Below are 24,284 nucleotides of genomic sequence, written 5' to 3' on the forward strand. Positions count from 1 at the left end.
AGCCGCTTTCACCTCTGTTCCAGGGAAGGAATCTGCATTTCGCCCCATTCAAGCGGCAGTCATTACTCAGCTGGTGCAGCCCAGCTGCCAAAAGTCCTGCTGGGGCTCCTGTCAAAGCAGGCCGACTCTCAGCCTCGCTCGGGACTAACCCAGCATGCTGGGAGAAGGAGAGAGCATGCCCTTCTCAGACAGTTATTAGTAATAAATTATTAATTTATTTTTATTTATTATTAATTAATAAGTTATCATTAATAAATTCATTGTTTGAGTATGAATTAAATTACCCAGGGGAAAGGAATAATGCCAGGAACAGAAACAAGGCAATCTATCAATGAAGAGAAAGCACAGAGGGGCAGGTTAATACCCACCGTCGGCCCCAGCCCTGCGATGGTACTTGAGGCCTTACCCGACACCCACCTCAAGCAAGAGCTGGACATCTGGAGCATACACCCCCTCTTGGGGACAGATCAATTCTGTCAAATCCTCTCCAGGAATTCATTAGATTTTAGGGAAACAGGGAGATTAAGGTATACAAACCATGAAGGAATTTTCAGACAGGTGTACCTAGCTGACTCTCCCTATGAGAGGCAAATGCATTTGGAAAACTGAAAAGAACCACTAGCTATGAATTGAGACCTCAGGAAATTTTGTTTGCACACAGAGAACAGTTTTTACAAGAAAGGAATTTATTTTTTGCCATTATATACATATACAGAAGCCTAAGGAAGGGCGTGTTTAATACTCTCGACGACATTTCTTGGAAAAATGACAGAAATGAATTCTAGGGGCTTTTTAAATTTATGGCATCGTCAAAAACAAGGTCATTGAAATACTAGTAGAAAATGTTTCTTGTATATGAACAACGTTGTCAACATTAATATAACAAAAATCTACCCCTTCAGACAAGCTGTGTAACCCAAGGCTTAAAAAACTTTCTTCTCGAAACAAAAATAAAAATAAAAATAAAAAGCAAGCAGCAACAGCACCAAAACACACTAGTTATGTTCTTTCAAGGAATTCTGTTTGGTAGAAAAAATAATAGTGATCGTGGGGCTGTAGAAGACGACGTGGGAAAGAGACGAGGATGAACCCAGTTAGAAGTGCGGCTTCTTCCCTAAAATCATGGGGCCTCCAAGGGAAACGTGCACAAGTTGCACGTAGAGGCTGGGTACTGTTATACTCAAAGCAGCAATTTGAAACACAATTCGTGTTTCACGTGTGCCCAGAAAACGCAAACACTAATTACCGCGCCAATGGCTAAGGTTTAAAGGAAGCACTGGAGATGCACATGGAAGCCAAGTGAAAGCTAGCTAGGCCTGCTAGTTTCTTGTAATTAAAAGTGCTCCCAGGCACACTTTTCCCCAAGTGCCAAATCAAGATTTTTCAGAATACAAAGAACTACAGTTGTGTGCGGTGATGGCATTTTAGGAAGGGGGTGGGTGGGAAGCGTGGAGGTCGTAGCCCACCCGGGGGACTGAAAAGCAAGATTTTACTCTCCAGTTACTGAACATTTTGAGCTCTCGTCAGGAACCAGTCCATTTTATGATGAAATGTTTCATTACAAGCTTGTAATGGGTGCATATTCTCATCAATACTTACCTCTTTCTCATTTCATCAAATATCGGTTTTCTGATTTTATGTAAATTAGAAATTTCTCATTTTCAAAGTGTTTATGAAATAATTTGCCTTTTTCTCCATACGTTGTATTGGGCAGAGACGTACAATAATTTCCTGAGAAGTGGTAATCACTTAAGATACTGCAGGGTCTCCTTGATTTAAAAACCACGAGATCAGATCGGCTAAAAAAACCTCTAATGAGCCTGCCAGTATAACGGACACATCCTTCATTACCGATTATCAAATAATTGGGCAAATTTGCTCTATTTGTAAATCTCACGAGGCGAAACACTTAAGACAACAAATATTCAATAACTTCATTCCCGTAGCAAAACACTGTTACCCAAATTATCAATGGCCACCTAACTTTCTCCTCCCTGGCCTTTTTCCCAGCAACACCAGAACCACCTCAGGGGCTCTTGCTATAAAAATACCAATGTTGGTTTTATAATAAAACCAAAGCAGCAGAACTTTTTTTCCTTACAAAATAAACAATGTCTTCTTTTCTTTACCTATTTAAAAGTGTGGCACTTTTTCTTTCTTTGCCTAAACCCTGAGGGGAAGTTAATACAATTCAAAAATTCTTTTCTCTCAAAATACATACTGCAGATGATACGTATAAAACTTTTTTTTTCTTTTTAAAAAGATAACTTGTGAAGTTACCTTCTACAAGCTCTCCGTAAAGGGAAGAAAGGAAGCTTTAAAAAGGGAAAGAAGAAATGTTCATAAAATCCACTCTGAATACTTGCTAGTGACGGGCAGGGGTGCCATCTCCCATCTCGGTAACTCCGGCTGTCAGTCATTCAGCTCCAGCCTCCATAGTTCCTGTCATCGTGGTAATGCTCTTCCCGGTTCCCCCGGAAGGTGTAATTTGAGCCGCAGTCCGCAAGCCGCCGCTGGTCCTGGCCGTGGTGCCTGTGGCCAGACTGGTATGGGTGGGAGCTCATTCTGCCCTTGCGGGGAGGCTCCGAGCGCCAGTGCGCTGGGGAGGCCGAGGACCGGGGATAGGAGTAACCCTGCTGGCCCCCAGGCGAAGGCTCGGGAAGCGAAGAATTGTGTCTTCCGCCGTACGATGGGACCTGCTGCCACGCCAAAGTCATCTGGATAGGGAGGCAAGAGGCCTGGGTCAGCAGGAGTCTTGGAGAGGAGGACCCTGCTGCCAAGAAGAATTTCCACGGCAGGGGCGGGCTCTGCCGAACCCAGTGTCCACCCCCCTCCTCCCAGCTGAGGATGGCAGGAAGGCTTCTCAGCCCTCCACTGCAGCCCTGTTGTGAAAGTGCAGAGTGGAAGTATGGCCTGCTAAGCCAAAGAGGGCAGAAGGAAACGTCCTTCCTGTTTTGAACCTCCCAGAGGTCTGCAGCAGGAGTCTCCAAATCTGGGTTTGGCTGGCTGAGGAATTCTGGGAGTTGAAGTCCACAAAAGTCTCCACAGTTGCCAAGTTTGGAGACCCCTGCTCTAGAAGGAACCAACAAGAAGGAGGCCTGAGAAAGACAAAGTTGAAGCAAGCACTGTGAAGAGACAATATGGGCCATCAATGTAACACTTTTGGGGTTTTTTTTTAACTGCGCTTGTGTATAAAAGTGTCCAAGGAGTTCCACTGGAGCATTCATAAAATCTTTGGGAGGCAATTATCATGCAAGGAAGTAAGGAACGAATCCTTAGTGTGTGAAAAAAAGAAAGGCTTAGAAAAGCTGGTGAATTTGTCAAGTTTGACTTCAGGTAACTGCAGCATGAAATAAACATGGCTGATGTTGCAGGAATTCTGCATGTAAGAAAAGAACGCTGCCCCGAGAGGAAAACACAGGCTCACACCCCATCCCTTCCCATCCCATCTCAAGGGACCTGTGCTGTTCTCTTCCAAATCACACTGGGGAGGACCACTCACCATGGCCTTTGTTTGATGGTTATCAAGAGAGGAGAAGGATCTCTGGCCAGCTGACATGTTCTCGGTGTTCCTCTCGAACCTGTTACGTCAAAATCAGAAATTAATCTTAATAAAGTTGGCATTCGATTTTATTTTTTTCCCCAAGGAACCACTTCCATATATTTGTAAACTCACCATATATAAAGTGCCTCTTTAAAGAAAATTATAATTAATCAGTTTTATAACAGACATATTTATCAAATGCCTCCGGAGACCTAGCAATTATTTCAAAGCATGGATTGTAATTCAGTATTCTGAAAAGTATTCAGAACATTTAGATATTGTTTTAATAAGTGGTTTTTAAATAAATGCAGCTTCTCTGTTTTAGTGCTATCGGTTCATGAATTTCATTTTCCACCCTGACTGGACTACACAAATTATGCCAGTTTAAAAGCCAGCAGAGAAGTCCTCATAAGCCTACCTGTTGTTGTGTGCTGCTGCCAGCAGCTGTGGACTGGAGGGGTTTCCGTTTGCAAATCCATGTGGGGCACAGGGCGAGGTGACCTCTTGAGATGCATGACTGCTCCCTGAAAGACATTTTGGAAGACCAACTAAAGCAAAAGACTCTTGAGGGAGACAAACTGCGAGATGCCAGCAGCCAGAAACCAAGACGGAGCAATTAACTGGCTCTGAAGTATCACACCAGAGAACGACTACAGCTCACAAACAGATTTCCAAAACAAATGTTGCAACCTTCTGAAATACCCAGTAGGTGACAATGCAATCGCAACGCAACACTAAAGACACCGAAGCCCAAGTTAATTGCAATCCCATGTCGGATGAAAATGAGCCGTCCTGAGCCGAAAAAGAACTAAGGACATTCTTTCAAACAAATACATCAGCCTCATTCTGCAAAAGTTAATTTCGCATTTTTGTGTAAAGCAGAAGCGAGATTTAAAGTATACCGACACACTGAGACCAAGACTCCAGAATTCTCTTCAACAATGGGGCTGAATTGGGGATAAATTTGTTTAAAGTAGAATGTTTTGTGGTGACTGCAGATTGTATTTCACAACCGAACAACTCAAAACGCATACAGCATTCAGTGAAACAGAACAGTGCAATGATTTTAGGATCTTTGTAATATTTAGATGCATCATGTATTTAAATATAAAATTAATTAAAATTTAGAAGATCCCAGCGATGGTTCTCCAACATTGACAAACCATCCTCTTCCCCAAAGAATTAGTTCATTTTAATACACAGGCAGTGCGGTATCACTATTATCGTATCTTCAAATTGCTTCATAGCAATTTGCTCTAATAGTTTACACATTAGAGCTCTAAGGGAAGTGATAAAATATTTCTACTTTGCCATAATCATCTAGGCTGCTTGAAACATTTGATGGATACCTGATCGGAACTGAATTTTGAGTGGTCTCCCAAAAAGTTTGATCCCATGAAGCAGACTCATGCCATAGGGAACAGATTCTTCATGTTTGAAATTCACGAATGCAAACTGTTTTGGTTTCCCATCCCTGTCCTTTGGGATCTTTACTTTAATGACTGGGCCTGCCTGCAAACCAAGAAACAAAACAAAACATTAAAGAAAAAGTTAAAAAGTTAAATTAAAAAAAATCCCACAAACAGACCGTCTCTTTCCTGGCATGTATGTCGCTTAACACGCCCACGTTTCAAATAAACCTCTGAAGAGGGGCAGCACTTGCCAGTCAAACAGAGGATATTGTTATATGGTGATTATAGTGCAAAACATTAAATGCTCTGAGGTTTAGATTTTAAAAACCTTCTGCAAAGTCCCTTCCAACTCTTTTAATCCGTAGAGCTGTTTCCCACTTCTGATTTCACCTATTTCAAGTTTCGACTTCAAACCCCCCCCCCCGGTCTTCCCCCTCCCCCAAAAAGAGGTGTACGTGCAGTCCATACATTCAGCTTGGCCACTCGCTGCTGCTGGGGCACATTTAATGGGCCTGAAGGGCGGGCAGAGGGGGCAACCCCACCCCCTCCTCCTCTTTCTCCAAACGTTGGAAGTGGGGGTGGGGGAAGCTTGTTCGTTATTAACAACTAGACACAAAGAGCTCCCCCCCCCCCGAACGCCATCACTCTGCTAAACAAATAATTCCCTCAACATTGTCAACACTAAATTTGCACGACTATTAATCTTCTCATCGTTCCCATCACCAATTTCCTTCCACTTATGACTGTATGACTGTTAACTTTGTTGCTGGTGTCCTTACCATTTATATTGATATTGTTTCCTGATTGCTTATTTGTACCCTATGACTATCATTCAGTGTTGTATCATTCAGTGTTAAATTTACACCCTATGACTATCATTAATAAGTGAAGGTATCTTGTCTTTTATGTACACTGAGAGCATATGCACCAAAGACAATTTCCTTCCGAGTCCAATCACACTTGGCCAATAAAGAATTCTAACTCTAATTCTATTAAATTCAGATGCCACCCGAAGTCACCGATAAAGCTGGGCAACCTCTGGATTTGATCATTTGCATTATCGTGAATAATCATAACCTGGAAGGTGCAAAGAGGGGGGGGGGGCAAGGAAGGAAGGAGGGAGGGAGGGGAGGGCTATCGCCCAAGGTGGGGGAGGGTCTCCAGAAAAAGCGCCCCCCCCACTCCTCCTCCCCCCCTTGTCCTCGGACGACCCTCGCAGTATTTGGCTCTCCCTCCCCCCTCCCCCCTCAGAGCTGCTACCTTGAAGAAGCCCCCCCCCACCCGTGGCTGGAGACTGAAAGCATCCCTGCCCCCAGCCCTCCTCTTCAGCCAGCCGGTCTACCTCACAGGGGTGTCGGAGGGCGTGGGGGAGGCCTCCGATGAAGCGCTCCTCTCTCCCCCCCCCCCGCGCGGCCTAGGTCAGCGGCGGAAGAGGAGAGACCCCCGGCGACCCCTCCTCCTCCTCCTCCGGGCTCCTTACCTGGTGGAAGAGCTCGAAGACCAGCTCCTCGGTCACGCGGGGGTCGAGGTTGCCCACGAACAGCGTCCGGTCCGCCTCCGCCGCTCCCATCGCCTCAGTCCGCCGTCGGCTGAGGGGCGCATGCGCGCTAAGAAGAAGACGACCGGAACCTCGAAATGTCTCGCGGGCCCTCGGCGCCTCTCCCCCCCGGAACGCGAAACTGCGCATGCGCATAACGCAAATTCAGTTTCAGGGCGGCCGGAGAGGGACGGTGAGCGACGAGAGTCAAAAGAGGCGGTGTAGCGCGCGCGGAGGAAGCCCCGCCCCGAAAGGGGGGGTGAGTCTGAGCAACTCCGGCTCTATTTGAATGCGTGTCTCCGCCCCCTCTGCGGGAGTCTCAGGTGGGAGTGAGACGGGAGCGATAAAGGATTAATCCTTTATTTTTCATTTTCATTAAAAAATTAAATTTTTAATTTTCATTAAAAAAGGCGACCCTGCCTGAAATAGGGTCCAGGACAAAAAAATTTAAAGGTCTTATTTTTAAAAAAACTTCTTTAAACCAGGAGTTTGGCAAACCAACTTTGGCAACTTTACGCCTGGCAGACTTCAACTTCCAGAATTCCCCAGCCAGTTTTTGCAACCTTCTGATGAGCACAAGTCATTGTAACTTAACTGCCATATTACTAACTTAGCAACTAAGTGATTCGCTTAATGACTGTGGCAAGAAAGGTGGTAAAATGGTGCAAAACTCACTTAGCACTGTGAAGTGGTATATAAGTTCAAGTACTATTGCTATGGCATATCATGAATGGACTAGCAATATATATTAACATTTCATTAGTTCAGTAAAACACAATAAAACATAAATGTTAAAAGGATCTGTGTTCAAATACCAGTGTATAGGCCATTTAACCACTGAAAGGCAGCATTGTTTAATTAAAAAAAACCAGATACAGGACCAATATATGCCCACAGCTTAAGCAGGTCATGATATGATAGACAAGGAAAGCAGAAGCCAACACACCGAGAGAACAACAAAATATTTTATTATACACAAAATGATTTTCTATGCGCCTTCTAGGAAAGGATCGCAGAAGCCACGTGGTGTGTGTTTCCCCTCACCTGTATAACAAAATCCTAACAATGGTTGGGGAAGCCTCTGGTTGTTCCCTCAACAGATTTCATGGGCTACATTTTTGGGCAAGAAGGATGCACCGGCCTTTTGCATCTGCTTCGGACGGGGGGCAGTTGATCCTGATTTCCTCAATCCACTTAATGACAAAGCCGGCCTGTCTCACTGCCTCTTCTATCACCTCCTTCTCCAGGTGAAGGACAGAGAAACGATGTTGGCCAACTGTGTAGTAGTGCCCTTCAAGGCTTGAATTGAATAAGAGGTGCCCCCCTGGTTTCAGGAGGGAACTGATGTTCCTGAAGGCCATTCGGTAGGTGGGGATGTCCCTGCAAGCCCCATCAAAGCACAGGGTGGAGAGCAGACAATCTGCGGGTGGAAGAACCAGTGGGGCCAAAGGGTTGGGTTGGGTCACATCGCATTTCAGGTACCGCTTGAGGGCTCTTCGGACTTTCTCTTCCTTCTCTGGCCATTTTTTCCTGGAGGGGAAAAGACAGGAAGAATGTGACTCGCCTACTTCCAAACTTTGGTCAACCTAGAGTTGCCCTTCTTTTTATGGATGGAGATAGGTCAGGCTTCCCAGATCTGCTATCCTCCAAGAACAGGAAATCCCTTCTTTCTGCATGAATTCCCTGTTGCCTGGATTAAAATATCACTTTGGGACCTGGAAGGTCTCTCAACCTTGGCAACTCTCAAATGTGTGGACTTCCTCTCTCAGAATCCTCATCTTTTTGAGTCTGACGTAAGAAGAAACAGAGAAGGAAACAATGGTGGGATTCAAATAATTTAACAACCGGTTCTCTTACCTAATGATTTCTTCTAACAATCAGTTTGCCAAACTACTCAGAAAGTTAACAACTGGTTCTCCCGAAGTGGTGCAAAGTGGCTGAATCCCACCACTGGATGGAAACCAATGGAGGACTTTGGCTAGAGAAACCCTGCTTAGATACAGGTCCCACCAGGAGAGAGAGCTTGGGAAGGGGAGGCCCAAAGAAGACATTGACCATCGAGGAGGAGATGACCCTGCAGGTCCTTCTAAAGCTCTGCAGAAGAATTGAAACAGAGACCAAGTCTGGAACAACTGGTCCAGCCCTTCCCATTTGTTCAGAAGCAACTGGATTTGTTGCTGCTTGGCAAGCACAATGGGCACATCTATCTCAGAAGCAGCTAGCAAACTTTTCTGAAAGAGAGTCCCCTTTGCTACTTCAGTTTGGATTCTTCTAGTCTATAGAATTATTCTCCTGTTAAGCTCCTGATTGCAAAATCTCTCCTGCTGTATTTTCATACATGGATAGATTAGCCAAAGTTGAAAGAAAAGGATCTGGTTGCATTCTCTAATTCAGACTAAATTAACCTGAGTCTTGAAAGGTGTTAAAATCAAAACCATACCTACCAGTCTCCCTCCAGCTCACAGACATATTTCACGATGGGGGTCCAGTCAAATGCCCCCGGCTCCTTCCTCAGCCATCGCTGCACCTCGTCCCAGTTCTGCTCAGCGTAATCCGTGGCTATGATCTCTCGGAAGGACTCGCAGGCGGACAGAAATTGGTGGATGGATGCGCCACTGCCAATGTCGATCAGGGTGTCTCCCTTGATGCCATCTGGAGCCCATCAACCCAACCAGAGAATTTTTCAAACTCAGTCTGCTTTGGTTCTTTTGTATCTGTTGCATGGCCCTCTACAATTTCCCCATCTAAAATGCCCCAAAAGGTCCAGAAACCCTTCGAAGAGCATCCTGGAGACCACCTTACCATTGGCAACTCCTTCTCTTCTTAGCATTCCCGTGAATATATTTCCAACCCACCCATTTCCCTCCTCTCTCAAGAAAAAATAAACACATGGGAAAGAGATTGGGGAAACCTTTCTCCTTGTGTTTTATTTCCAGATCAGTCTGCAGAAAAGGCCAACTAATAGAACATAGAATTACAGGGCTGGAAGGGATGTTTTGGCATCTGCCTTTTGTAAGCTACTTTCATTCCTTGGCTGTTTATACCCTGAAGAAGACATCTAAGTGGTGCAGGTTACGATCAGCAGAATTGTGAAGATGAAAGCATGACTTTGAGATCCGCCTCTTGGCTCCTCCTGACCATCTCAGATCAACAAGCGTCCCCCACCTTCAGGTTAAAACGGGAGAAGTCAAGACTTACCTACGGTGAATGCCCTGTGGGCCCCTTTCAGGAAAAAAGTTAGAAACTGACTGAGTCCATCATCCTCAAGGCTAACTTTGTAGTACTTTTCCAGATGGTCTCTGGGATCAAAATGCTGAATGTAGGCATCTTTTCCTGTGAAAGGCTCTTCCATCATCCCAAAAACACTTTTACCAACTGTTGGCTTCTCCTTTCCTGATCTGAGAATTATTATTATAGTTTGGTCTCGGCTGGCTCCGCCTCCTCATTTCCCTTACCAATTGCTTTCTCAACAAAGCTCACCTTTGCATGTTGCAGCATGAGTATCTTGCCAACAATTTGATGCCAGGGCCTGGCCTGACCTGATCTAATGAAACAAGATGTTCTCCCTTGAAAAGGAAGCTTAGGATTGGTGGATCATCCACTAAGAAACAATATACCCCCAGCCCCGGGAGGGATGATAACCTAGAAGAATGTGATTGCATAACATGTCAGTTTGAAATGGATGAAATGGGATAAGACCTACCCAAAATCTGAATAGGAAGTCTTGGCAGAGAGGTAGAATAACCAAATATGGGTCAATTGCAGAAACTGCAAGCAAGGGGAAAAGACACATAGGCTTAAGCAAGCTCTAGGGGCAAAAGGACACATAGACTAACGCAAGGTATAACTCCATACAAGATAATCACTTTGTGAAATTTTTGTTATTCAAAAAGTTTTTATTAGTCAAAAAAGGTTTATACAAATACATATCAGGTATGGTAAATTTTCATTTTTCTTATCTAAAATAAGAATTTTACTCAAATTTTTTAACACATACAACAGCCATAAGGCAAGCAGGTGACACGAAGTAGCTAAGTTTGCAAATTTTAAATACGTAATAAAGAAGAGTCAAGAATAATCAGAATATCGTACAAAAGAGAATAAGGAAAACCAACACAATCCCAAATATCTTTATCACTTCCTAGTTTTGGATCTCAGAACTCTGGGTTCAGCCTGACCCAACTCCAGGGCCGCAACAGCGGCAGCCGCTCAGCCCCATGATCTATAACCTCCCTTCTTCAATTCCTGGGTCATCTGATTCCAGGAAGGCTTTGTGTTCCTCCACATAGGCCGTAGCCTCCACAATTGTACTGATTTTTTCGTAATGCCCTCCCGGAAAATCATCAATCCTCTGGCATCAGCCATCTGAAGCCCACTCCTTCTGGTACAATTTGCTTGACAAAAATAATATTTCTTTCTTTTTCACGCACCTGTCTGGGAATCTGCCTCAGAATGGCTATCTCCTGCCCCTGTAAATCAGTGCCCCACTCCTATGTTTTCTAAGAATTTCATCTCTCGTCTCTCTTCTCACAAATTTGACATGAACCTCTCTGGGAACTGCATGCGTGCATATTGCTAATTAACTCTATAAACTCGATCCACATCCCAATTCATGAAATCAACACTTCTCCCAAGAAATTCTCCCAACAATTTAGTCACAACATCTCTCAAGTCTTCTTGGTCCACTTCTTCCAAATTTTGAAACCTAAGGAAATAAGACATTTTATCCATCTGTAGTCCAAGCACAGCATTGCCTGTCGTCTCCTCTCTTTTCTGCACTGCCCGCATCTCACCCTCCAGACCTTCCACTTTCTGCTTGTTTTCTGCTGAGACTTGTTGAGTATCCTTTAAATCCTTTTGGATAGTCACAATTTCTGCTCTTATTTCCGTTTGGCCTCTTTGCAAATCATCCAATTTCTTGTCCATATTGGATAACTTTTCCAGGATTCTCCATCTCTCCAGCAGTTGGTCTCTGACCTTTTGCCATTTGAAAAAAAAAGTATTCAAAATCCTCAGGCAAGCACAGTATCCTTGTAATTTCCTCCGGATCCACCAGGGGGCACTCACAGGAGCAACGAGTCCAGAGTACAGTTAGTCAACCAGGAAGCCGAAGGGAAGTGATGTCATCAAAATTCTCATAGTGAAGGCGGAAGCTGGACGCCACCACTGTTCCCCAGAAGGAGGGGGGGCCTCAAACCTTCCCTCCTAAATTTCTCCATCACCTCTTCTCTCCAGAGCTCCACAAAACCGGTAATCTTCTTATTTTAAGTTCTCCTCTCTCCAGAATAACTCGTGCTCCTTCCAACCGCAGGGGAGAAAAAACCCCCCCGCACTCCGGAGCACTCCACTCACGTTTACCGATATTCCCTTCCCTTCTCCTCCTCAATTCTTCTCCGTGCCCTGTTCACCACCAGGCTGCTGCAGTTATAAATCCAATGCCCCGGTATCACCGGGCACAGCGGCCCAGGCGACGACCAAAATAATGGCCGCGGCCTGTGGCCTCCGAACCCCGCCAAGCCTAGGACGCGCCAGCATCGGTCCCCACAGTCCTGTATATCGGCTGGGAGACCCCTGGCGAGCCGTCCGTACGGCAGGTGTCCTTTTCGGAACACCTGGCCCCTGAGGGCCTCGGCGGCGGCCGGATTCGGGCGCTGGAGGCAGGAGAAACCTTCCAGACGTCCGTTGCCGCTGGATACCGGAAGTCGTCCCTTTGTGAAATTTTTACTTTCCTACTTCTGGTATTCAGTTGTATGGAAGATTGGGTTTTGCTGTTGTCCCAAAGGTGCTTTTTCAGGAGGCAACTGGACTTTCTGGTATTTTCTTTTGAAGACATTTTGCTTCAAAAGAAAAAAAACCAAGAAAATTCAGTTGCCTTCTGGAAAAGCACCTTTGGGACAGCCAAATTTATATATATTTATATATGTGGGTGGGAGAAAATTAGAGGTGGGGCCCTGGGCAGAGGCAAAGTGGGTAAGACCAAGGGGGGTGAAGAAGGCTGCCCTCTCATCTCCCAGTGGCCACTGGTGGCCTCATGTCTGATCTGGCTCTGCTTTTGAACTGGCTCAGCATTGGTGGCCATTTGGGGCACAAGAGAGAGAAGGATGGGTGGCTTTGACTTGGAGGAGAGCAGCCACAGAGAAGTCCACCCCTCGGCCAGTGGGGGGTAGCTGAGAAGAAGGGAGGGCAGCCTCAGAAAGGGCAGGGCCAAGGACAGCACAGGGCAACACATACACAGAAAATCCACGTACATAGAAAACAGAGAGACACAACACAAAGACACCACAAACCAACACGCAAACACAGAGGCAAGGCGTTACTTTATTGCACACAGATCCATTTCCTATGCACCATTTCCTATGCACTACTATTAATCTTCTCATCGTTCCCATCACCCATCTCCTTCCACTTATGACTATAACTTTATTGCTTGTATCCTTACATTTTATACTGATATTGTTTCCTGATTGCTTATTTGTACCCTATGACTATCATTAAGTGTTGTACCTTAGAATTCTTGATGAAGGTATCTTTTCTTTTATGTACACTGAGAGCCTATGCACCAAGACAAATTCCTTGTGTGTCCAATCACACTTGGCCAATAAAGAATTCTATTCTATTCTATTCTATTCTATTCTATTCTATTCTATTCTATTCTATTCTATTCTATTCAACTCTACTCTTCTCTACTCAACTCTACTCTACTCTACTCTACTCTACTCTACTCTATTCTATTCTTCTAGGAAAGGCATAGGAAGGATCCCAAGAGGCGTGTGCCATGTGTTTTCCCTAACTTGTGTAACAAAATCATAACAACGGTTGGAGAAGTCTGGGTGTTACAGAATAACTGCCTAATGTTCACATACTGCATTTCTGGGCAAGAAGGATGCACCGCCCCTTCCCATCTGCTTTGGGCGGGGGGCAGTTGATCCTGGTCTCTTCAATCCATTTAATAACAAAACCAGCCTGTCTCACTGCCTCTTCTACCATCTCCTTTTCCAAGTAAATGTTAGTGAACCTGTGTTGACCAACGATATAATAGCGTGATTCAAGGGTTGAATAAAACAGGAGGTGCCCCCCTGGTTTCAGAAGGGAACTGATGTTCCTGAAGGCCATTTGGTAGGTGGGGATGTCTTTGCAAGCCCCATCGAAGCACAAACTGGAGAGCAGACAATCTGCAGGAGGAAGAACTAGTGGAGCCAAAGGGTTGGGTTGGGTCACATCGCATTTCAGGTACCGCTTCAGGGCTCTTCGGACTTTCTCTTCCTTCTCTGGCCATTTTTCCCTGGGGAGAAAGACAGAAAGAATATGACCTGCCTACCCCAAGCCTTGGTCACTCTGGAGTTGCCCTTCTTTTAATGGATGGAGATAGGAGAAGTTTCCCAGGTTTGCTGTCTTCCAAAAACAGGAAAGCCCTCCTTTCTGCAAATTTCCTTCTTGCCTGGATTCAAATATCAATCTGGAAAGGTTGAGGACAGTGTTCCTCCACCTTACTAATTCTTAAGATGTTTGGGTTTAACTCCCAGAATTCTCCACACAACACAAGGAATACCAGTCTTGAGTATTCCCCATGGAAAATTACAGACATGTAGCTTCCACCAGTCACTAATCTCTTTGTCTTGGTAGCACCTACCTCACGGATGGGGAGGGGGCTATAATCAATGTCAATAAACTAATTATGAGTTATGAATAACTATGTCATCATAAAAATTTCATGACTTCTGTCCCTGGATAAATATCAAGATGGAGATAGGTGAATGAAGCCTTTGTGTGATGATGTCTCATCTCGGGCATCTTAGGGTGGCTGTGGAAATGGTCAATTCGTATGTTCTGTTAATTCACTCCTGAGCAGAACATGGATTCCCACTGCCTTTCTCCAGTAGGAAGTGGCAAGGATGAGAACCACTGGGGTCCTTATCAGGTTAGTGGGTGAGAGTAATGGGTGAGCCCACTGGGCATTTGGGCCAAGTAAAATAAGGAGGAGAACATCAAGGTTATGGAGGGCAGAATAGGCTACAAACTTTGATTATTCATCTTTCTGAGTCTGATGCAAGAAAAAGACCCTGGCTAGATGGAGATCCCACCAAGAGAGAAAGCTTGGGAAGGGGAGATCCAAAGAAGAAATGGATCATTGAGGAATAGAGGACCCTGCAGATCCTGCAGCATACTTAAAACAGAGACCAAGTCGGGAACAATTGATTCTCCTCTTCCCATCTGCTCAGAAGAAACTGTGGACTTGTTGCCACTTTCCTTTCCTAGCAGAATGGACACAAAAGCCATGTCTCAATCTCAGAAGCAGCTAGTGAAGCTCTCTGAAAGAGAGTTCCCTTTGGTTCTTCAGTGTGGACCCTTCTGGTCTGCACAATTATTCCCCATTAAGCTCCTGATTGCAAAATCTTTCCGGCTGCATTTTCATACACGGACAGATTAGCCAAAGTTGAAAGAAACGGATCTGGCTGCCTTATCTAGTTGAATCTTTATTAGTCTTACTCTTGAAAGGGGTCAAAATCAAAGGATACCTTCTTCCTCTACCTACCTGTCTCCTTCCAGCTCACAGACGTATTTCACGATGGGGGTCCAGTCAAAAGCCCCAGGCTCCTTCCTCAGCCATCGCTGCACCTCCTCCCGGTTCTGGTCAGCGCAATCCGTGGCTATGATCTCTCGGAAGGACTCGCAGGCGGAGAGAAATTGGTGGATGGATGCGCCACTGCCAATGTCGATCAGGGTGTCTCCCTTGATGCCATCTGGAGCCCAACAACCCAACCAGAGAGTTTTTCAAGCTCAGCCTGCTTTGCGTCCTTGACATCTGCTATGCTGCATGCTGGTGCCAATTTCCCCCAACTAAACTGCCCTAGAAGCACAAGAAGCCCTTCGAAGAGCATCCTGAAGCCCCCTGATCACCTGGCAACCCCTTCCCTTCTTAGCATTCCCCTGAACCTGTTTCCAACCCATCTGCTTCCCCATTCTTAGGAAGAAGTAAACACATGGGAAAGAGATTTCTCCTTATGTTTCATTTCCAGATCAATCTGCAAAAAAGTTCAAGTAATAGAAGATAAAAAATTACAGGATTGGAAGGGATATTTGTGACCATTTTGGCACCTGCCTTTTGTAGCTACTTTCATTCCTTGGCTGCTTGTACCCTGAAGAAGAAATCTAAGTGGTGCAGGTTGCGATCAGCAGAATTGTGAAGATGAAAGCATGACTTTGAGATCCGCCTCTTGGCTCCTCCTGACCATCTCAGATCAACAAGCGTCCCTCACCTTGAAGTTAACATTGGGAAAGTCAAGACTTACCTACGGTGAATGCCCTGTGCGCCCCTTTCAGGAAAAAGGTTACAAACTGACCGAGTCCATCATCCTCAAGGCTCACTTTGTAGTACTTTTCCAGGTGGTCTCTGGGATCAAAATGCTGAGTGTAGGCATCTTTCCCTGTGAAAGGCTCTTCCATCTTCCCAGAAACACTTTGACTGACTTCTGGTTGCTCCTTTCATGCTCTGAGGATTATTATACTTCGGTCTTGGCTGGCTCCACCTCCTGATTTCCCTCACAGATACATTCCTTTTTTTTTAAAATTTGCATTTATACCCCGCCCTTCTCCGAAGACTCAGGGCGGCTTACACTACGTTAAGCAATAGTCTTCATCCTATTTGTATATTATATACAAAGTCCTCATTTTACCTACCTTATAAAGGATGGAAGGCTGAGTCAACCTTGGGCCTAGTGGGGCTTGAACCTGCAATAATTGCAGGCAGCTGTTGTTAATAACAGACTGTTTAGCAGTCTGCGCCACTCAAGGACCCTTGACAAACCAAACTGTTGTATCTCGCAGCGCAATCTTTTTGCCCATTTCCTGATTTGAAGCAAGGACCTGACCTCTCCATTTTATGCAATCAGATGTTCTCCCTTGGAAGAGAGGCAGAAGAAGAGCCCCTTCCCCTCTTGGGGCAAAGAAAGGAAGAGGGACAGCAAGGGGTGGATCCTATTGTGGAAGAGCCAGAGAAACAGGAGAGGGAAGAAGAATGCCTTCAGGGCCAGATCTCCAAACTGACAGGCTCCACCTGCCCTCTCTTACTGCCCTATCTCTGGCCCAGAATCATAAGGCTGGAAGGGACCTCAAAGATCTTCTAGTCCCTTCCCCTGCTCAAGGCATGAGGAGTCCTATACCTTCCCAAGCACCTCTTCTTCCCAACCTGGATCCTGCAAATAGTGCATACGATGCCACCCTTTCCATATTCTAAAGACACCATTTTCCAGAAGACTCTTTCAGGTGCTGAAGGCATGCAGGGGAACCTTTGGACGTGCCTTCAGAGCCTTTGCAGATGGCCTGCTAAGTCCATCCAGGAATTCCACCAAGATACACAAGCAAATCTTCGCTTGTGGAGCAAAGTGCATAGTTGCTCAGATATGCTGTGACAGCTCAGAACTGCACTGACCCCATCACTTTTCTCCTGGGGCACAAAAGTATTGCCAAGCAGCTGCCTCTTCTGGATACAACCACTACCTTGTTCTGCTTCTTTGTTTATTTATTTGTTTATTTCTTTATTTATTTTGTCACAACAATATATGCAGGTATCATACAAAAGATTATATAGTATATAAACATATATATGAGTAAATATTAGGAGGTATAAGCATATATATATATAGGAAGAAGAAAAGAAAAACAATAGGACAGGAACGGTAGGCACGTTTGTGCGCTTATGTACGCCCCTTATGGTCCTCTTAGGAATGGGGTGAGGTCAACAGTAGAAAGTAGAAAGTTTTTGGTTAAACTTTGCCAGCTGCAGTTTCTTGTCCACACTTGTCCCACACTTGTCCCAGGGGCCGGGATAGCTTAGGCAATAGAGAAGCCTGTTATTAGAACACAAAGCCTGCAATTACTGCAGGTTCGAGCCCGGCCCAAGGTTGACTCAGCCTTCCACCCTTTATAAGGTAGGTAAAATGAGGACCCAGATTGTTGGGGGGGCAATAAGTTGACTTTGTAAAAAATATACAAATAGAATGAGACTATTGCCTTATACATTGTAAGCCGCCCTGAGTCTTCGGAGAAGGGCGGGGTATAAATGTAAAAAAAAAAATAAAAAAATTTCTGCTTCTGCAAATGGCAGCATCTTTTAAAAATGAGGCAGCTGCCTGGCACAAGGGTGCCCTTAGGCAGCCTGACTCGTGCCAAAGGGCAGGGGATCTATCAAGGTGGGGGACTGGATTAGTTCACCAGCTTAAAACAGATCTGGCATGCATCTACTTTGCAAATCAGCTCCCCTTTGTCCTGGAAAGACCCCCACAACCAGGCAAGCTCTGTCAGAGTCCCTGCCTGGCCATAGAACCAGAGTGCAATACGTTTTACCCATCTCTGCATGATTCAGAGGTGGGTGGAAGGACATTCAGAGGTGGGACACTGAGCAGTTAAGAGGATAAGACCAAGAGGACTGAAGGGAGCTGCTTCCCCACCTCCCCGCCCCTGGGTGATCTGCCTCTGCTTTGAACTGGCTCAGCCTTGCTGCTCATTGGCGAAGCAGAGAGAGATGGGTGGGTGGCTCTGACTTGGAGGAGAGCAGCCACAGACAGGGCCACCCCTCGGCCAGTGGGAGGGTAGCCAGCAAGAAGGCAGTGCCATCTCAGAAAGGGCAGGGCTGAGGGCAGCCCAGAGAATCCACATACATAGCAACAGAGAGTCACAACACAAGGAAAAGAGAAACCAACACACAAACACAGAGGCAAGGGGTTTCTTTATTACACACCGCCGCATTTGCCAGATGCCTACTAGGAAAGGCATGGAAAAGAGCACAGAAGCCATGTTGTCTGTGCTTTCCCTAACTGGTATAACAAAACCATTACGATGGTTAGGAAAACCTCTCGGTGTTTCTGGAACGCTGACAGTTACATTGACAGCTGTCTAATTTTCACGGGCTACATTTCTGGGCAAGAAGGAGGCACAGCCCCTTCCCATCGGCTACAGAAGGTGGCATGTTCATCTTGGTCTCCTCGATCCACTTAATGACAAAGCCAGCCTGTCTCACTGCCTCTTCTATCACCTCCTGCTCCAGGTAGAGGGCGGAGAACTTGCGTTGGCCCACCATGTAGTAATGCTCCTCAAGCGTTGAATAAAAGAGGAGGTGCCCCCCTGGTTTCAGGAGGGAACTGATGTTCTTGAAGGCCATTCGGTAGGTGGGGATGTCCTTGCAAGCCCCATCGAAGCACAGGGTGGAGAGCAGACAATCTGCAGGAGGAAGAACCAGTGGAGCCAAAGGGTTGGGTTGGGTCACATCGCATTTCAGGTACCGCTTGAGGGCTCTTCGGACTTTCTCTTCCTTCTCTGGCCATTTTTCTCTGGGGAGAAAAACAGAAAGAATATGACCTGCCTACCTCCAAGCCTTGGTCACTCTGGAGTTGCCCTTCTTTTAATGGATGGAGATAGGAGAAGCTTCCCAGGTCTGCTGTCCTTCAAGAACAGGAAAGAAAGTCCTCCTTTCTAGAAAATCTCCTTTTTGCCTAGGTTCAGATTTCAGCTTGGAAAGGTCAAGCACAGTGTTCTTCCACTTTGGCAATTCTTTTTTTTTTGTTTTTTGAAGATTTTATTAAATATACAATTTAAAAACATTAGACATGGTGCGACTTGTCTGGTACAAACCTTTGTAACACTTTTTCTTTTGTATTCATTACAATATAACATCATGCATATTCCATATATACTTTTTATACGTTCAATCACACTCCAGTTACATACATTTTCCCTTCGTATCTATTCAAATCCTTCTTACTCCTATCTAATATTTCTTATATTATTTTATTTATTTTTCTCCCCTGTTCTTCACTTTGTTTCTAATTCTCTGTCCCTACATTCCTCCTTTCTCTAGCCATTTATAAAATGTATTCCAGGTTACATAGATTTCCGATTCATCTTTATCTTTGAGCTCCATTGTTAACCTGCACTTTGGTAATTCTTAAGAAATATGGACTTCAAATCCCAAAATTTCCCAACCAGCTCAAGGAACAGTTGATTAAGGTTGGGTCCTCATGTTGCTGCCACCACAGTCACCGCAACCCCCAATCTTCGTCTTGGCACCACCTACCTCACAGATGGAGAGGGCACTACAAATTATTTCAATAAATTAATAATGAGCCATTTGTGACTATGCCACCCTAAAAATCCCATGATTTAAGGTCAGGATGGAAATAGGTGATGGCAGCCTTTCTGTAATGAAGTCTTCTCTCTGGCACCTGAGGGTTGCCATGGAAATGGTCAATGTATATGTTCAGTTAATCCCCTCCTGAGCAGCACATGGATTCCCACCGCCTTTCTCCAGGAGCAACTGGCAGGAAAAGAATCACTCGGACTCAGAGAAGACATGGACCATTGAGGAGGAGATGATCCTGCAGGTCCTTCTGAACAGAGACTGAACCTGGAAGAATTGATTCTCCTTTTCCCATTTGCCCAGGAGAGACAGTGAACTGGTTGCCAATTTGCTTTCTTACCACAGCAGGCACATCTATTTCAGTAGTAGCCAGCCAAGCTCTCTGAAAGAGAGTCCCCTTTGGTTCTTCAATATGGGCCCTTCTGATCTGCACAATTATTCCCCTTTAAGCTCCTGATTGCAAAATCTCTCTGGCTGCATTTTCATACAAGGACAGATTAGCCAAAGTTGAAAGAAGAGCACCTGATTTCATTCTTTGGCTGAGGCTAAATTCATCTTGTAGTCTTAAAGATTTTCAAAGGAAAAGATATATTCTGCTTCTACCTACCTGTCTCCTTCCAGCTCACAGACGTATTTCACGATGGGGGTCCAGTCAAAAGCCCCCGGCTCCTTCCTCAGCCATCGCTGCACCTCCTCCCGGTTCTGGTCAGTGTAATCGGTGGCTATGATCTCCTGGAAGGACTCGCAGGCAGAGAGGAACTGGTGGATGGTTGGGCCGGTGCCAATGTCGATCAGGGTGTCTCCCTTGATGCCATCTGGAGCCCATCAAGCCAAAGGCAGTTTTTCAAGCTCAGCCTGTTTTGGGTCCTTTCTATCTGCTATGCTGCATGCTGGTACCAATTTCCCCCATCTAAACTGCCCCAGAAGAAACACCAGGAGCCCTTTGCAGAACTTCCTGGAGGCCACCTGATCACATGGCAACAACCCCTTCTCTTCTTCACATTCCCACAAACCTGTTTCCAACCCGGCCCTTTGCTCATTTCTCAAGAAGTACACACATGTGAAAACTTTGGTCCACAAGACTGGAGGCAAATTCCTTGTGTGTTCAAGCACACTTGGCCAATAACAAATTTTATTCTGTTTTGTTCTGTTCTGTTCTGTTCTGTTCTGTTCTGTTCCGTGCCGTACCGTGCTATTCTAGAAAAGGTCAAGTAATGTTTTGGCATCTGCCTTTTGTAAGCTATTTTGTGCCTATTTGTCCCTTGAAGAGGACATCTAAGTGGTGCAAGTTATAATCAATAGAATTGTGAATATAACAGAATAACAGATTTGGAAAGGACCTTGGAGGTCTTCTAGTCCAGCCTCCTGGGAGGAGACCCTATATCATTCTGGACAAATGTCTGTCCAATCTCTTCTTAAAAACAGTGATGGAGCACCCACAACGTCTGGTGGCAAGCTGTTCCACTGGTTAATTGTTCTCACTGTTAGGAAGTTTCTCCTTAATTCCAGATTGCTTCTCTCCTTGATTAGTTTCCACCCATTGTTTCTTATTCTGCTTTCTGGTACTCTGGAAAATAGCTTGACCCCCTATTCCTTGTGGTGGCCCCTCATATATTGGAACATTGCTATCACGTCACCTCTAGCCTTTCTTTTCGCTAGATTAGACATCCCCAATTCCTGCAACCGTTCATCGTATGTTTCAGCCTCCATCACCCTAATCATCTTTGTTGCTCTTCTATGCTCTCTTTCTAGAGTCCCCGCATCGATTTCATATCATGGTGACCAAAACTAGATACAAAATTCCAAGGGTGACTATGAATGAACGAGCTTGAGTTGTGCCTCCTGGTTCCTCCTGACTATCTCTGGTCAACAAACACCCCTCACCTTGAGGTTAAAATTGAGAAAGTCAGCACTTACCTAGGGTGAATGCCCTGTGGGCCCCTTTCAGGAAAAAGGTTAAAATCTGATCATCACCATCAAAGTTATAATATGTTTCCAGATAATCTTTGGGAAGAAAATTTTTGGCATAGAACTCTCCCTCTGTGAAAGGCTCCTCCATCATCCTAGAAACCCTTTTGCCGACTGTTGGATGCTCCTTTCAAGTTCTGAGCTTTATCCTATTTTTATCTTGGTTAGCTCCACCCCCTGATTTCTCTTACCAATTGGTTTCTCAACAAAGCACCCTGTTGCAGGCTGCAGCCTGATCGTTTTGACCACCGCCTGCCCAGAGATTTGAAGTCATGATCTGACCTGACCTCCTCTCCCTCTTACGCAATCAGCTCTTCTCCCCTGGAAAAGAGGCAGCAGAAGGCCTCCTTCCTTCCTCTCCCGTCAAAGAAAGCGAGGGGGCAAGGAGGGAGGTGGGTCCTATTGCCGGAGGGCAAGAGGGGCCTGGCAGAGAATCGGGTTTTTTGGGGCCAGGTCTTCAAAGAGGCAGCTCCACCTCCATGCTTTGATCACCCTACAGAGCAGAGTGTCTTTGGGGTCCTTGGTGAGACGGGGTGGTGGTGGAAGGGGGCTTTGAGGGGGGGGGGTTTGAAGGTTTTCTCTTGCAGAAAAGCTTTTGTGTTTTTGTTTTCTTCCTGTGCTGGCAGTCGAGTCTTCCAGCTTTTGGATTTCTCTCTCTCTCTCTGTCTCTCTCCCTCCTCTCCTTGAAGAGTGGGGGGGGGGAAGGGGGGAACTTTTCCTTTATTCCCCCCCCCCCTTTTAAACTATTTCTCTTGCCATGCCCACCTTTTCATCTGGGCTTCAGTTCGGCTCCTGATTCCACCTCTCCTTTGGCATAACCTCTCTTCCCTTTCTTTTCTGAATTCTGAATTCCAAGTTGATTTCTTAAAACAGCTGCCCTCCCAACGCTTGCCCTGATCAACCTATCCCTTGTTTCCTACTTATTGGCTCCAAAAGAGCTGCTAATTATAGCAACTAGGGAGTAGCATCTATTTCAGCTTCTGCTTTATTACTCTCCTGCACTTAAGTCCAGAACAGGTAGATCAGCGTTTCTCAACCCTGGCAACTTTAAGTGGAGTGGACTTCAACTCTCAGAATTTCGCCCCTGATGTGAGAATGTAAAATCTAATATGATCTGATCTGATCTGATCTAAGCTCCTTGGAGTTGGACTCCAAAACCAGATATGCATGGACAGTTCAGTTCTGCACCAACCCATCGTTTTTCTCCTTTGGCACCAAAGCGTTTGCCAACAAGCCACCGTTTCTGGGCATGAGTGCAGGAAGGTGCATCCTAAACAATTTAAGTATATTCAGGGTTGCTCTTCTACTATTTCAACTCCCTTGTTTTACAGCAATCCTTCTTCTCCCTCTCTCTTTCCTTTCCCTCCCTTCTTCCATTTACTCTTCTACTTTCTTCTTTCCTTCTCTACTTCCCCTTCCTTTCCCCCACACCTCCCTTCTTCCTCCCTTCTAACCTTCTCTCCTACTCTTGTTTCCCCTCTCTTTCTTCCTCTCCTTTTCCCTTTCTTCTTTCCCTCTCTCCCCTTCCTCTCTCTATTCCTCTCTATTCTCTCTCTGTTGTTGCATTCCTTATCAGTTTAGTATTTTCCAAAGTAGTATTTGAGCAATCCCGATTTTTACTTTCTTTTCAGTTACTTTTTCATTTTACTAAATTCACACTTATCATCATAAATGTACATTTATATAATAACATTTTCTCCCCCCCCCCCTTTTCCCTTTTCCATTTACACAGGTGTCTTCTGGGTTTCCATTTCTTTTTTGTCTTCTCTCTCATTTACTCATACCTTATCTAATTTATTTCTCTGTAATCTTTGATTCATATTTATAACATATAACAACAGAGTTGGAAGGGACCTTGGAGGCCTTCTAGTCCAACCCCCTGCCCAGGCAGGAAACCCTACACCATCTCAGTCAGATGGTTATCCAACCTCTTCTTTAAAACTTCCAGTGTTGGAGCATTCACAACTTCTGCAGGCAAGTCGTTCCACTGATTAATTGTTCTAACTGTCAGGAAATTTCTCCTTAGTTCTAAGTTGCTTCTTTCTTTGATCAGTTTCCACCCGTTGCTTCTTGTTCTGCCCTCAGATGCTTTGGAGGATAGCTTGACTCCCTCTTCTTTGTGGCAACCCCTGAGATATTGGAACACTGCTATCATGTCTCCCCTAGTCCTTCTTTTCATTAAACTAGACATACCCAGCTCCTGCAACCGTTCTTCATATGTTTTAGCCTCCAGTCCCCTAATCATCTTTGTTGCTCTTGTCTGCATTCTTTCTAGAGTCTCAACATCTTTTTTACATCGTGGTGACCAAAACTGGATGCAATATTCCAAGTGTGGCCTTACCAAGGCATTATAAAGTGGCACTAACACTTCACGTGATCTTGATTCTATCCCTCTGTTTATGCAGCCCAGAACTGTGTTGGCTTTTTTAGCAGCTGCTGCACACTGCTGGCTCATATCTAAATGATTATCCACTAGGACTCCAAGATCCCTCTCACAGGTACTACTATTGAGCAAGATGCCACATATACGGTACCGGTGCATTTTGGTTTTTTTGCCTAAATGTAGAACCTTACTTTTTTCACTGTTGAATTTCATTTTGTTAGATAGCGCCCAATGTTCAAGTCTGTCATTTCTTTTCTAACCATACATAAAATCATCCCCATGTCTTGAAATATACCGATTCCTCTTTG

At 45.2% G+C, this 24,284-nt stretch overlaps 4 protein-coding genes across 6 annotated transcripts; all 4 read right to left on the reverse strand.

The window, feature by feature from the left end:
- Positions 1-667: 667 nt before the first annotated feature.
- On the reverse strand, positions 668-6,613 carry RBM7 (RNA binding motif protein 7). The gene is made up of 5 exons (XM_058194371.1): positions 6,437-6,613; positions 4,894-5,056; positions 3,963-4,068; positions 3,503-3,581; positions 668-2,717 (listed from the first exon to the last, which is right to left on the reverse strand). The coding sequence occupies exons 1-5, from the start codon at positions 6,524-6,526 to the stop codon at positions 2,421-2,423; spliced, it is 735 nt and encodes a 244-aa protein (XP_058050354.1). The 5' UTR covers positions 6,527-6,613; the 3' UTR covers positions 668-2,420.
- Positions 6,614-7,444: 831 nt separating this feature from the next.
- On the reverse strand, positions 7,445-10,350 carry LOC131203774 (nicotinamide N-methyltransferase-like). The gene is made up of 3 exons (XM_058194372.1): positions 9,692-10,350; positions 8,938-9,145; positions 7,445-8,023 (listed from the first exon to the last, which is right to left on the reverse strand). The coding sequence occupies exons 1-3, from the start codon at positions 9,846-9,848 to the stop codon at positions 7,597-7,599; spliced, it is 792 nt and encodes a 263-aa protein (XP_058050355.1). The 5' UTR covers positions 9,849-10,350; the 3' UTR covers positions 7,445-7,596.
- A 2,441-nt stretch (positions 10,351-12,791) lies between these two features.
- Positions 12,792-15,989, reverse strand: LOC131204024 (nicotinamide N-methyltransferase-like). Of its 3 annotated transcripts, none has more exons than XM_058194824.1 (4): positions 15,860-15,979; positions 15,594-15,750; positions 15,027-15,234; positions 12,792-13,775 (listed from the first exon to the last, which is right to left on the reverse strand). In XM_058194824.1, exons 2-4 carry the CDS (start codon positions 15,610-15,612, stop codon positions 13,349-13,351), a joined length of 654 nt encoding a protein of 217 aa, XP_058050807.1. In that variant the 5' UTR covers positions 15,613-15,750; positions 15,860-15,979; the 3' UTR covers positions 12,792-13,348. The 3 variants fall into 3 exon arrangements, with proteins under 3 accessions (XP_058050807.1, XP_058050808.1, XP_058050806.1); XM_058194825.1 differs by having other exon boundaries at positions 15,835-15,970; XM_058194823.1 differs by lacking the exon at positions 15,594-15,750 and having other exon boundaries at positions 15,784-15,989.
- Positions 15,990-18,201: 2,212 nt separating this feature from the next.
- Positions 18,202-21,733, reverse strand: LOC131203783 (nicotinamide N-methyltransferase-like). Its single transcript, XM_058194383.1, has 3 exons — positions 21,543-21,733; positions 20,233-20,440; positions 18,202-18,819 (listed from the first exon to the last, which is right to left on the reverse strand). The coding sequence occupies exons 1-3, from the start codon at positions 21,685-21,687 to the stop codon at positions 18,393-18,395; spliced, it is 780 nt and encodes a 259-aa protein (XP_058050366.1). The 5' UTR covers positions 21,688-21,733; the 3' UTR covers positions 18,202-18,392.
- Between the last annotated feature and the right edge of the window lie 2,551 nt (positions 21,734-24,284).

This window comes from Ahaetulla prasina, chromosome 9 (assembly GCF_028640845.1).
Source record: "Ahaetulla prasina isolate Xishuangbanna chromosome 9, ASM2864084v1, whole genome shotgun sequence".
Classification (NCBI taxonomy): Eukaryota; Metazoa; Chordata; class Lepidosauria; order Squamata; family Colubridae; genus Ahaetulla; species Ahaetulla prasina.